This window comes from Taurulus bubalis, assembly GCF_910589615.1.
Source record: "Taurulus bubalis genome assembly, chromosome: 9".
Lineage (NCBI taxonomy): Eukaryota > Metazoa > Chordata > Actinopteri > Perciformes > Cottidae > Taurulus > Taurulus bubalis.
In genome coordinates this window covers 6,946,477-6,960,768 of record NC_136597.1, presented here as the reverse complement: position 1 = coordinate 6,960,768, position 14,292 = coordinate 6,946,477, and the positions used below count along the sequence as shown (strand labels likewise).

Here is a 14,292-nt window from a genome sequence, read left to right as displayed (position 1 = left end):
GTTAAATAATGTTAGATAATGTCATCTGTATGTCTGAGCTCTTTATCTTATACTTAAATTAATACCCATTGCACTGTTGTTGTTGTTGTTGTTGTTGATTGTTGTTTGTCTCGTATAACGTCTCATGTCTAATGTTTATGCGCCTTCCACCAATAAAAATTCACACATCTGGCAAATAAACGGTTTCTGAATCTGATTCTGATATGAACACCACACAAAGGTTAAGATTCCGCATATTGCAGAAGTCCAAAATGGGTGCAGGAAAGTTGAAGACTGTGCAACAAGATAATGTACAGATAGGCTCATATGGTCATGGTGATATGTTGTTCAGTGTCGGTGCAGCATCAGATCGATTATTACAGACAATCAAGTGTAAAACTCTCAGCAGAAAAGGACCATATGTTGGAAAACCAGAGAGAGGGCGAGTGATCTGTAGTCCTTGCACAACTAACAAACATTCTCCTTGATACATATTATTTTGCATATGTACCGAAATTAGCATGGCTTCTGAACCACTCTGACTATATGCACCAATGAGGTCTTACCAGAAATAAAACCATCTAAAGTTTATTGTGAAATTGTCAGAAAACCTGTCGGTCATACAGAAACAGCCTTTGAAGTTAGTAAAAATGTAAGATTTTTGTCCGCCTAAAATTATAAAGTATGTTTCAGTATAAATAACTCCATGTGGCTGTATCTGTACAGGTAAAATACAGTTTATGGCTATCAGTGAACAGTGACAAAATATGACCATTCTACAGGTTTGTTTTCATGAAAAGATCCAGGCAGAGCTCCAACAAGGACATTGGAAGCATCTGCTCGACTTGGAGTCAAAGTTATATTTTGCATTGTTATTAGTGGTTATTACACAGTTATACACATTGGTATATGTTTGTGGTAATACCAAACATGAAATGAACAGTTGTTCAGACTTGCTGTGCGTAATAGCGCACGAACGAGTATGCAGGTGCCTCCATTACGCATGACTGTCTCTGGCCCCAGGAAAGCTCAATTTGCATATTCAATACGTCGTTATAAAGCCTGAAGTCTCCTCTAGATTAAGGAATTGACAACCCTAACGTATCGCTAACTGTTACTAACGAAATGCAGTCAAACACAAACTGAGCAAATATACGTTACCAACTTTAGCTCGGTCTCAAGCCGTAATAAGAGGGGATGGGGTGGCTATACATGTATACAGTGAGAGAGACAAGAACAACAGACAGATTATTACATTCATATCTGCTGATTTGTTTACACAGAGTCCCATCATGATTGTCCTCGACATTGTACTTGTACTACTGCAATTATAAGGTAATGTTTGAGTATAAAACTTGTCAGCTTGTCTTTCAGCAAACAAGCAGTGGGAGACAATATGTCCCTGATTGATGCTGTTGGTCAGCAGGTGGCGCTAAAGCACCAAAGAGTTTAATCATCAACCTTCAAGAAGCGAAGAAGAACAGCCTTCATGTCCTCTATCACGTCCTCAGACAGCATGTAAATATGCGTGAACTCCTCCTCGTCCTCCACTTCGTTGAATTACTTTGAGCAGTGAAGATGAGCGGAAGAGGCAAAGGAGGAAAAGGACTCGGTAAAGGAGGCGCTAAGCGTCACCGTAAAGTCCTCCGTGATAACATCCAGGGAATCACCAAGCCCGCTATCCGCCGTCTGGCTCGCCGCGGTGGAGTGAAGCGTATCTCCGGTCTGATCTACGAGGAGACCCGCGGAGTGCTGAAGGTCTTCCTGGAGAACGTGATCCGTGATGCCGTCACCTACACCGAGCACGCCAAGAGGAAGACGGTGACCGCCATGGATGTGGTGTATGCTCTGAAGAGACAGGGACGCACTCTCTACGGCTTCGGGGGTTAAACTCTGACTGACCAACATCAAACAACAACGGTCCTTTTAAGGGCCACACACTTACTCTATAAAGAGATGACTTCCTGATCACAACACTGGATCAACTATCCATAGATTTAAGATCAAATGTGCATTAAATAAACTGCTTGTTTCTGCCATGCAACAGCAGTTAGCTTCTTCCTGGTCTGGTCCGTAGATTATTCTACTTTGTTAACCTGGTCAATGTAGCCACTAGGCCGCTTTGTAGCTGTTGCACATGTGCGTCCTCAAGACATGGTGGACCGCGCTGACTTCGAAGCTGAAGAAGGAAAGAGACCGCTTGGATATTTTAAGTCTCATTTAGTCTTTTGGCGAATATTAACGTAAGTTATCAAGGAAACTAACATGTTTAGTGTCTCTGATTGTTGGCTAGCGTAATTGTACTAATGCTAACTAGCCGATGCTAACTTGGCTTACACTGGCTGCACGTTAGTCGGCAGACCTTGTTTTGGCAGTAGCTTTACCAATTGTAATTGTCGCATAACGAAAGTGGCACGTCCTTCATTTTAAATGTTGTTCTTGTTGAGACAGCGAGCACATTTTGATCGCAGGTCGTTGAGCACCTGGAAAGTCCCAGTTACCAGTGAATGCAGCATGGCCCGTACTTTCTGCAGAAGCGACGTTCAACAAGCCCCCCCCCCCCCCCCCCCTGCAACCCGACCCCAAATTTTTCTTGGTTTTTAATGAATTGCATTATACTGTATAAAATATGCGGCTGTAACATAAGTTCCATCGGATTTGCGCTTTAGACCAGTCACACATCTGTCCATATTTGTACATACTTCCTTCTCTTATCTTTATCTTTCTCGCTGTGTGTCTTTCTCGTTCGCGCTCCCTCACTCGTTCGCGTTCTCTCGCTCGGGCGCGCGCTCGCTGTGGCCATGTCTTTTTTTAGACAGACAAGTAATTACGGAAGCGCATTGCATTCACTGGATAAAACAATAATAGACTCATTTTCTCGTAATTGCGATGTTTCTAAAAAATAAGGATGGTATTAAATTGAGTGTCAACACTGCGCAGGCATCTCAAGGCGTTAGGATTGTTCAGGCGGAAAGCCCAGTCTGACGTGCTGGATGTCGCTCTGTTTCTGCAGGAGCAGTTGAACCAACACGGGATGCTTCATGAATACAAATTCATGCATTTTGAAATGCGTCCAATCTGGTTTGGTAGTGACTGTGACGGACCTCTGAGAGTTTAAAGTATTTTAATAGTTTGTTCCTTTTTTTTTGTCCTTTATTTTAGTCCGTTTTGTTACTGCAGTCGGTGCATTTCCGGTCGCGCTCTTATTTTGAAGGTACAAAAAACGGAAGTTGTTAGTAAGAAACGGGCAGAAAGGAAAGGTTGCCATAACAACGGAAAACAGTGATAAAAAGGTTACGGATGTATTAGTTTAGCACCTGGCTGATATGGGCACAAGGTTTGCACCTGTTCAAGTTCATTTTTTGAGAAAATATTGTTTTAGATTGTTACGTTTTTTGTCTCTCAGAGCTTAAGCTAACCAACTGCTATTTCCGTTTTTCTTCATAGTTCTTATGGTGAGTTCAATAAACCTTTACGAACCATCACTTAAAGACTCCAGACTATAATTCTGCCGGGGATGCTACAGTGACTCAAAGAACTGTGCGGCACCTGTTAAACATCCTAGATCCCCAAGGAGTAGCTAAGGCAACGGAACCGTCTAAGAAGACGCCTGTACACATACATGCATACAGACGCCTGTACACATACATGCATACAGACGCTTGTACACATACATGCATACAGTGGCCAGTATGGCACCTTTCGTAATCAGGTCAGGATGTCAGAATTACGAGAAAAGGGGTCTATTTTTTATTTATTTTTTCATCCAGTGAATGCAATGCGCTTCCGTCAGTCTTTTTTTTTTCCACTATGATAAACTGTATTTAGTTTTAGGCATGGGCTGGTAATCCAAATAATATTGACCAGAATAGCCAAAAAACAGAAAAATGTGTGAAATCATAACCATTTTTAGTTCATATGTACAGCTCAGGTTATGGATTTATTAATTATCAATACCTATAGTGACAGCTGCTTCCAATATAAACTAATGTCTAACAATGTGGCCATACAAGCCAGTTTGGAGCAAGCTGAATAATTATAAAGGGAAAGTTAGGATTCTTACCTGTATTATAGTATTTGCTGCTCCATGTGTGTAATACATCCACCAACTTTGGGCCATTATCTCTTTCTCTGTCATGAGAAGGAGCTTTGCAGCCAGGGCGCTGCTCAAACATGAATTGATATATTCAGACTGGAAAACAACATGATTATGAGCTGAAAATGTTTGTTTTTACTTTCCGCCAACTAGGCAAGGCAAGTTTATTTGTATAGCACATTTAAACAACAAGGCGATTCAAAGTGCTTCACATAAAACCATTAAAAGCATCAAAACATAATGCAGATTTAAAAACAGTTAAGAAAACATTAAAACAGTCAAAAAGCAAAATAAAAATTGAAAAAGCAAAATAAAAAATTAAAGTTGAATAAAAGTTGCAGTGCAGTTTAAGAAATACAATGCAGTAGTGAGATGCAGTAATTGAATCTGGTTCAATTAAAGGCAGCAGCAAACAGAAAAGTCTTCAATGTGGACTTAAAGGAGCTGAGGGTCTCAGCAGACCTGCAGCTTTCAGGGACCTTGTTCCAGATATATGGAGCAGAAAAGTTGAACGCTGCTTCTCCATGTTTAGTTCTGACTCTTGGAACAGAAAGTAGACCTGTCCCAGACGACCTGAGTGGCCTGGATGGTTCATAAGGTAGCAGCAGATCACAAACATACTTAGGCCCTAAACCATTCAGTGCTTTATAAACCAGCAGCAGGATTTTAAAGTCAATTCTTTGTTTGACAGGAAGCCAGTGCAAAGACCTCAGAACTGGAGTGATGTGATCCACTTTCCTGGTCATAGTGAGGACTCCAGCTGCAGCATTCTGAATCAGCTGTAGCTTTCTGATTGACTTTTACAGAGGCCTGTGAACACACCGTTACAGTAGTCAAGTCTACTGAAGATAAATGCATGGACAAGTTTCTCCAAATCCTGTTGAGACATAAGTCCTCTAACCCTTGATATATTCTTCAGGTGGTAGTAGGCTGATTTTGTAATTGTCTTGATATGGCTGTTCAGGTTGAGGTCTGAATCCATAACTACACCTAGATTTCTAGCTTGGTTTGAGGTTTTTAACATTAGTGATTGAAGCTGAGCGCTGACTTTCAATCGTTCGTCCTTGGGACCAAAAACCATTACTTCTGTTTTATCTTGATTTAATTGAAGAAAATTCTGGCACATCCAGTTATTGATTTCTTCAATGCATTTAGCCAGCCCTTGTATGGGACTATAGTCTCCTGGTGATATAGTTATGTAGAGTTGTGTCATCTGCATAATTATGATAACACACATTGTTGTTTTTCATAATCTGAGTCAGTGAAAGCATGTAGATGTTGAACAGAAGAAGCCCCAGTATTGAACCTTGGGGAACACCACATGTCATCCTAGTCAGCTCTAATGTGTAAATAGCTACCAACACAAAGTATTGTCAGTCCTTCAAGTAGGATTCAAACCAGTTAAGTGCTGCACCAGAGAGTCCTACCCAGACTTTCAGTCTGTCTAGTAGTATGTCATGATCGACCGTGTCGAATGCAGCACTGAGATCCAGTAATACTAAGACTGAAGTTCTGCCACTGTCTGTGTTTAAGTGGATGTCGTTGAAAACCTTAACAAGAGCAGTTTCAGTACTGTGGTGCTGACGAAAGCCGGACTGGAAGACATCAAAACAGTTATTTTCAGCCAAGAAGTTGTTCAGCTGTTGAAAAACCACCTTTTCCATTATTTTACTTAAGAATGGGAGGTTTGATATTGGTCTATAGTTTTTCATTATTCCGGGGTCTAAACTAGCCTTCTTTAGAAGTGGTTTAATAACTGCAGTTTTTAGGGCTTGTGGGAAGACACCTGATAGAAGGGATGTGTTTACAATTTGTAAAAGATCAGCGTTCATGCAGTGTGAAATATTTTTGAAAAAGTGTGTTGGTAGAATATCCAAGCAGCAGGAGGATGTGTTCAGATGTTGGATAATGTCTTCTAGGCTTCTTTGGTTAATTGAGTGAAATTGTGTCATGATATTTGAATGGATGCTATTTAAAGATGGGGACAACACATATCCTTTGGTTGGTGTGGAGCCACCGACTGCTTGTCTAATTCTCTGAATTTTATCAGCAAAATAGGAGGCAAATTGATTGCATGCCCAGGTGGATTGGAGCGTAGCCGTTACCGACACCGGAGGGTTTGTTAGCCTGTCCACGGTAGCAAATAAGGCGCGTGTATTGTTTTTGTTTTTGGTTATGATGTCAGAGAAGAAGGCCTGTCTTGCATTTCTAAGTTCCAAATTATAATTGTGAAGTCTCTCTTTATAGATGCCACAGTGAACCTGGAGATTAGTTTTTCGCCACCTGCGTTCAGCTTTCCGACACTCTCTTTTCTCTATTCTGACCAGCGTGGCATTTCTCCAAGGGGATCTTTTCTTACCCGAGACCACCTTCACCTTAGTGGGTGCAATGGCATCAATAATATTTTTAACTTTAGAATTGAAGCCATCCACAAGCTCATTGACTGAGATGCAAGAGAGGCCTGGTGTGGAGCAGAACTTCTGAATAAATAGTTCACTGGTGTTTTCAGTGATGTAACGCTTTGTCACAACCTTGGTTTGGACATTTGTGTGCAGGGAGATTGCACTCTTAAAGAAAACACAGGAATGATGAGAGAGTGCATCATCCGTTACAGCAACCTTGGAAATGTCCAGAAGTGATGATTAGGTCTAGAGCAGAGGTGGGCAAACTACGGCCCGCGGGCCGGATCCGGCTGCGCACACAGCTTTTTTATTACCGTAATATACCGCAAACCACTGAAAAGCTCCACTTCTTAGCAGTCAGAATCCTTTTTAATTATGTCGTAAAGCGTTAACTTTAGAAGATTTACGGTAATATGAATCACTTTCTGTCGCCGGAGACAGGGTTTGTACTACAACAGTTTTAGAGTTGTAAAATGAACAGACAGCTGCATGCAGAGTATTTTTCCTCAGTATAACTAACATCACTAACCACATTCCACCCTGCGCGCTTATGTCATGTGACATATAGGGTTCTGTCTGTCAGCCTCCTGCCATCCTCCTGCAGTGATCCCTTCTGTCACAATGAGTGGACCCAAGAAAAGACAAGTCGACAGTGAGTGCAGAGTCTTTAATGAGTGGACTGCTAAGTATTTTTTTACCGAAGTACGATCAGAGGCAGTATGTCTTATTTGCCAAGAAACCATTGCAGTATTCAAAGAATACAATATTAGCCGCCACTTTTCCGCCCAGCATGCTAACTATGCTAGCCAACAGTCAACGACAGAACGGGCGGCTACTGCTAAGAGGTTGGCAGCCAATTTAAAGAGTCAGCAAAATATTTTTCTCCCCCAAACTGCTATACAAGAATCAAGCACCAAGGCAAGTTTTTTGCTAGTATTCAATGTAGCAAAAGCCAGCAAGCCTTTCTCTGAAGGAGAGTTTTTGAAAGAATGTATGGTAGAAACAGCGGGTCTCTTATGTCCAGAGAGCAAAAACAAATTTGAAAAATTGAGTTTATCACACAGAACAGTGACTCGGCGTGTAGAACAAATTGATGAAGATTTAACCAGCGAGTTGAACAAAAAAGCTGAGTCATTTACGTTATATTCTCACACCGCCCCCTGCCGGCCTCGCCGTCGTCCAGTGTAGAGCCACGGGTCTCCCACCGCCCAGCACCCCCTGTGGCGGACCACAGGCTCCCCCCTTCCCGTTGGCTCCAATAATCTGTTTTACCAGATAGTCATACTCTCATGTGGTCTGCATTTGGGTCCGCAACATTGTCCTCCCGTGACAGGTTCACACAAACACTCTCCATCCATCTGATACTGGCCCGGCCCGTCTGTCAAATTTTTTTATTCAATGTGGCCCCTGAGCCAAAAAGTTTGCCCACCCCTGGTCTAGAGTGTGCCCCTTGTTGTGGGTGGGACCTGTTACATGCTGAGTCAGGTCATAGTTATCAAGGACACCACATAGCTCTATAGACCCTCTGTCCTGGGGATTATCAACATGGATATTAAAATCACCAACAATGACAACACAATCAAAATCAATGCAGATTATAGACAGCAGTTCAGTAAACTCATCAAAGAAGGTTGCACAGTATATAGGTGGTCTGTAAATGTTGAGGAATAAAACTTGCGTGGAATTGAGATCCACATATTCAAAGGAAATAAAATGACCAAAAGACATCTGCTTGCATTGAAGAGACTCATTATATAGAATAGCAACTCCACCTCCTTTCTTATGCGCTCTTGTTTCACTCATGAAACTGAAGTTGGGAGGTGTTGCTTCAATAAGAACAGCTGCACTGTTATCTTGGTCCAACCAAGTTTCGGTTAAAAAAAAAAAATCAAGTTTGTGCCTAATAATGAAATCATTGATTAAAAATGTTTTTCCTGACAGAGACCTGACATTTAATAAAGCTAAGTTTAATGTGTTTAAAACTATATTTGCCCTATTTCTTTGGACAGGCTGACGAGGAATGAATGCTAAATTGGATACATTTGCAGATTTACTAATGTTTCTTCGCAGCCTCACCTTTCCTTTTCGATAAGTCAGGACAGGAATTAAGAAGGCTAACTTCATACAGGGCCCCGACTGTTCCTGGAGATAATCAGTGGTGTCGTTAACCTTGTAGTCCGGACCCAAAAGATATCAACCAATGTCTTTATCAGGTAGGGGAGATAGAGGATGGTTGTGGAGATGTTGTGGAGGCGGGAGAGGGGCACGGCGCTTTAACTTCGGTGTTTGCGTCAAAGCACTTAGAACCGGTGACGGAGGTCTAGCTGGAGGGGTTTCAGCACGGGACGTGGGAGTGCGGAGGGGAGTGAATTTGGTTTCAGCAATGACCATCTCATTCATGCGGTCAGTGAACTCCATGAGGGGGGAGGATGGGGAGGAGGGAGAGAGTAGAGAGGAGAGGGACCTGGATGAAGTGTGGGGGGTGGAAGTAGGTGCTGGTGAGGGAAGTAAAGACTCGTCCTCTCCGAGAGGGGTATCAATCCTTGATGATGAGGGTGGAGACTCCTCCTCTTGGCTCTCCTTTGGCTTCCTTCCCATGAGGTCTCCACGGCGATGCTGTGTGGTTATCTCTTGTTTAGATTCCTCTTGTCTCCTGTCCTTGGCAGTGGGAACAGACGAGTGACGCAGGAAGAAAAATAAGTTAGAGGTGAATAGTTTTACCCCTGACTTGTTCAGGCAAACTCCATCTGCCTTAAAAAGATGTATACGCTCCCAGAAAATGTAAAAATTGTTGATAAAATGTACTGTATGGTCAGTGCATGCAGTTGACAGCCATCTGTTCAGCTCAAACAGCCTGCTGAATCTTTCATCTCCTCTCCTGGCTGGTGGAAGAGGGCCACTGATAAACACCTCAGCATTGACAGAGTTGACTGAGTTTAACAAGTCAATAGAGCTTCAGTCAATAGAGCTTCAGAACTTCAGACTCTTGTTTCACAATATCACAGCTTCCCGTATGCACAATGAGCTTTTTCACCGTGGGATGGTCAGCCATGATGTCCAGGATTTTATCTCTCATGTTAGACACCATATCTGTCGGAAAGCAGAGTATTTTGGTATTCTTGCTGCACATCGTTCGGACATCTTTTACAGCATAGTCTCCAACAATCAGAGTCTCAGGCCGACTCTTTTCCTGCGGCCTTTCATGTTCGGTTCTTACCCTGCTTTGTGAAGATAGCTGCTTATCCAGATCATCAGATTTAGGATCCTGCGACAGTGGAGCGAATCTGTTTTTAAGTTGTAGGCTTGGTTGTTGTGGAGTTTCTTTGCTGGTTTCCCAGCTGTTTTCTGCTGTGTCCAGCTGCGTATCGGGGTTGAGGAGGAATTTTGCCTGCGTGGTAGTGCAGGCCAGCCAGTCGCATCAGAGATCTCAGGGTGCTGGGCTCTGCCTGTTAGTCGTCCTGTTAGTCGTCCTCCCACATCCCGAGGGTGTGAATGCCTCTTCGGCTTTGCACCGAGAGAGTTCCAGGGAGGACTACCATTTGAGGTTTCGTTAACAGCTACACAGCCCTCCTGTTTCTTGGTAGGCCTGGTGGTGCTAGTTAGCTGTGTCTTAGCTTGCATTTGTACAGGATTTTGAGTCCATGGTAAAGTGGTATCATTCTGACACAGTCCATTTACCTCCACGTTCACTTCTATTCGGTAGATTTTTGTTTCCAAAACTGCAATCTTCTGCAGGAGTTTGTAGTAGTTGTCCATGGAGAGGGATGGCATCTTGCTGCTCCTTAGCTTTAGCTTAGCTGCTAAGTAGTCTTTAGCTTAGCTGCTAAGTAGCCTATAGCAATTTATCTTTAAACCAGCGGAATTAGGGCAATAGTCCCAGTGGTTTTTAAGTGTCCAGGAGCTGCTGCTCAAAGATTCTCACAGAAGAAGAATATCAGAAGGTATTAGCAGAAAAATGCAAACAGAGGCGAGAGCAAGCAGAAAAGCGTCTGCACAGTAAGAAAGCAGCTTCACTATAACTATCACCCCATAGGGAAAATATGGGACTGGACACTGCTGCCTACAATTGCCTTGCCATAACACAAGATAGTCCTGCCAGGGGGCTGAAAAGTGTTCAAAGTAATTCTCACGTTAATTTAACTAAACTTGGTCCATGGATTACACTCGTATGGAGCAGTGAATACCGTTATAACGGCAAGAATCCTAACTATCACTTTAATATTTATTTTACCAAATACCCATATCAACTGAGTTGATACAAAATGAACAGCGTAATGACATAGGTCTTGTTTGCAGATTGTTTGAAAAAAGTCCACAGTGGTCCTGTTTTTTTTCTGCTGTGTGAACTTTTCATCGCCACCTGGTGGGGAAAAGTACAGATTTGTTTATCTAAAAATGTCAATGTGACCTTTAATTATCTTTTCTTTGCATTTCCTTGAATTGCAGCCGTGTTTGAAAGGTGCCGTGACATTAAATTATTTTTTTCTTTAGAGTAGCCATGAGGTTATTGTTGTCTTTGTCCTGCATGTCCAGCTTTGCGAGATAGTTGCTGTGTGATGTTTCCAGTGGAGCCGTTAGTGATGCCTGTTCTTGGCAGCGTAGACACTCAGTCTCCATTTGCCTCTTTCAGGACTTGTGAAGTCTTCCGGGTCTCTGCTGCGAGATAAGACTTCTCCTGTTGCCACAGATGTCCATATTTCCGTTCCTGCTCCGCCTTATCAACAGCAGCCTGGAGCGTACTGTTAAAACTGTTCATCCACTTTAGCCTGACAGAAGTTCCTAAATATCTTCATGTCTACTGTAATGCTTTTCTGCTGAGTGACCCCGTCTAGCAGGCCCTGGGCTTCTTTTAGAACTGCAGATCAGAGAATATCAGTATCCCGATATTCTCTGATCTGTGTTTGTTTTTCCAGCATCTGTTTTTTCTGCTCCTGTGCTCGAAACACAGCTACGAGATTTACCTGGGATTGAAGGTAGCCATATAGTCTTTTTTGCAGGCGGGCTATATAGGACATTTGTATATTTATTATATTAATATAAGTAATGCAAAGGACAGCTTTATTTATATAAATATATATAAATAAAAGTAAAGGTATAGGGGGAAAGTATAGCATTTACATAGTTAGGTTATGTACGTCTCATATGCTGTAGCTCTAACCATTTTGGTTTTCACCCAGTCGGATATACTATACAAAGTCATTGTATAGCAGAAGCAGGCGCTTACAGTGCTGCACCAGCAGCAACAAAGATCTGCAGGGTTCAAAAGGTCAAGAATTCAGGATTTTATATGCAAATCTGGGGCAACAGACACAGTAAAGGTGGAGCTATGTGCCTCTCACCTGTCGGTGATGTTATTACAACAGGAGAGGTAGAGATGCTGCAGCCTGTGTAGGTACGGTGCAGCTTGTGCCACTCCACGGTCACTGATACCCGGGCAGTGGCTGAGCGCCAGGCTGGTGAGGCTGCGGCAGTGCCAAGCTACCGACGCCAGGCTGGCGTCAGAGATGTCCGGCAGCATGGAAAGAGTCAGACGGCAAAGGTCTGGGTAATGCACCACCTGAAGAGATGAGATACAGTATTAAATCCTGATCTTTTTATTTGTTATATTCTGGATTCCTACAGAACATTTCACCTTTGTCTCTCCTCAGCCTCCTACCTGTGTGATACTGCTGTCGGTGAGTTTGGGGCAGGCAGAGAGGTCCAGCTCCTGCAGCCTCTTGAGAGCTAAAAGTGAAGCTCCAGCCTGCTGTTTGAACTGCTGCAGGTCATTCTGTGTCACCAGCTTGGGTCGCTCCTCAAACGGCAAACGTGGAGGCTTGAAGAAGCCCATGTTGCCAAAGGTCCGGGTGAACCTGGGACCCTTGTCTCCCTGTTGAATGGCACTTTCATTAATCTACTATGTAGTGAAAGCCTTCACATGCCTCTGGTTCTTACCGTCTCCTGGTCAGACTCACATTGGATTGTTTCCAGGATCCCGAGCAGACCCCAGTCGGTGACCTCTTTACACCAGCCGAGCCGCAGAACCACTAGCTTCTGCAGGTATGTGGATATTGCGCGCACAGATAAGTCAGTTAATCTTTAAGTGTATAATTCATACAAAAACTAAAATATACTATCTGTACCTTTTTCAGTGATCCTCCAGTCGCGGGACAAGTAGAGGTGTGTCATTGACTTCAGGCCCCGTGATATGGCCTCTACAAACCTGCTGGTCAGCTCCGTGCAGGCACTGATGTCCAGTCTCTGAAGGCTTGGCTGGTGCTTTACCAGAACCTCCATTGAGTAGTCGGTCAGCTCCTTACAGCCACACAGTTCTTCTAAGACCAAATCTTGAACCTGAAGCACAGCAAATATAAAAAAATTAAGAGTCTCAAAATCCGACAATGTGTGTTTTCTCTGAGGACAAACTCTATATACAATATATATATATATATATATATATATATATATATATATATATATATATATATATATATATATATATATATATATATATTTGTTCTTTGCATTTGCAGTGTCTCAGTAGCCAAAATGTCGTTGGTCAAGTTTTGTTGTATGTATTATTATGTCACGTTCAAATGGGACTGGAATGGTCTATCTAGTAAAATGATTTAAAAAGAAATCAACAATTTCAAATATGGTGGATTTATTAAAAACAAAAATGTAACTGATAGTAAAAGGAAAGGAAGGAAACAAAAAAAACTGTTGGCATCAGAGATGTCTGCTGGCTCATGTCTGCCAACAGACTCGCTGTCAGAGCGACTGTTTCATGGCACAACAACAAGTCAGCCATGATTTGTTGAAATGAGGACGAAACACAACATCTACTCATGGACTGTTACAGCGCTCAAGGGGTCTGGTTCATGCTACAAGGATGAAACACATTCTCCAATAGATAACACCAGATCCTCCTGTGGAACAAACTGAGCTTCTGATCCAGGCACACAGCACTTTATTGTATCTCGATCTGTGTTTGTATATTATGCATGTATATTTATAAATGATGCATGTATTTATCAACTGTAAACTTGTTAAAATAAAAAGCTAAAGCATGCCTATCAAGACATTAATGGAGGACTTTTACTTGAAAAATAATATTAAATAAATAATAGTAAACTCTGAACGTATGAGCGGTGAGGTGCTGTTGTTCGTCTGGAACACATTTTAACATCTCTGCGCCCGACAGCAAATTAGTCTGCTCACAAGAAATGTAACCTATTTCGCGCATGCTCAGTCTCGCTCAGCAGACAGCCAATCCTGTACGAGCAGCAGCACAGCCTCATTTGCATCACGTTGATATAAATAGTCACCGTCCTGAGCTGCTGGAGATATCGTCCGACGGAAGAATCAAATCATCATGCCTGACGCCAGCACCGTGAAAGCGCCCAAGAAGGGCTCCAAGAAAGCCGTCTCTAAGACCGCCGCCAAGACCGGCAAGAAGAGGCGTAAGTCCAGGAAGGAGAGCTACGCCATCTACGTGTACAAGGTGATGAAGCAGGTCCACCCCGATACCGGCATCTCGTCCAAGGCCATGGGCATCATGAACTGCTTCGTGAGCGACATCTTTGAGCGCATCGCCGGTGAGGCCTCTCGTCTGGCTCACTACAACAAGCGCTCCACCATCACTTCCAGGGAGATCCAGACCGCTGTCCGCCTGCTGCTGCCCGGGGAGCTGGCGAAGCACGCCGTGTCTGAGGGAACCAAGGCCGTGACCAAGTACACCAGCTCCAAGTAGACCTGCTGGAGACCACAACTCAACGGCTCTTTTAAGAGCCACCACCTCTTCTAATGATCAATTCCTCCATCTCCACATGTAAA

General features: G+C 43.0%; 2 protein-coding genes across 2 annotated transcripts; both read left to right on the top strand.

The window, feature by feature from the left end:
* Nucleotides 1-1,557: 1,557 nt before the first annotated feature.
* On the top strand, nucleotides 1,558-1,869 carry LOC306741795 (histone H4; the record flags this gene model as incomplete). The annotated part of the gene is made up of 1 exon (XM_079224113.1): nucleotides 1,558-1,869. The coding sequence occupies one exon, from the start codon at nucleotides 1,558-1,560 to the stop codon at nucleotides 1,867-1,869; it is 312 nt and encodes a 103-aa protein (XP_079080239.1).
* Nucleotides 1,870-13,831: 11,962 nt separating this feature from the next.
* LOC306741020 (histone H2B 1.2-like) lies at nucleotides 13,832-14,244 on the top strand (the record flags this gene model as incomplete). The annotated part of the gene is made up of 1 exon (XM_079223272.1): nucleotides 13,832-14,244. One exon carries the CDS (start codon nucleotides 13,832-13,834, stop codon nucleotides 14,207-14,209), a length of 378 nt encoding a protein of 125 aa, XP_079079398.1. The 3' UTR covers nucleotides 14,210-14,244.
* Nucleotides 14,245-14,292: the final 48 nt, after the last annotated feature.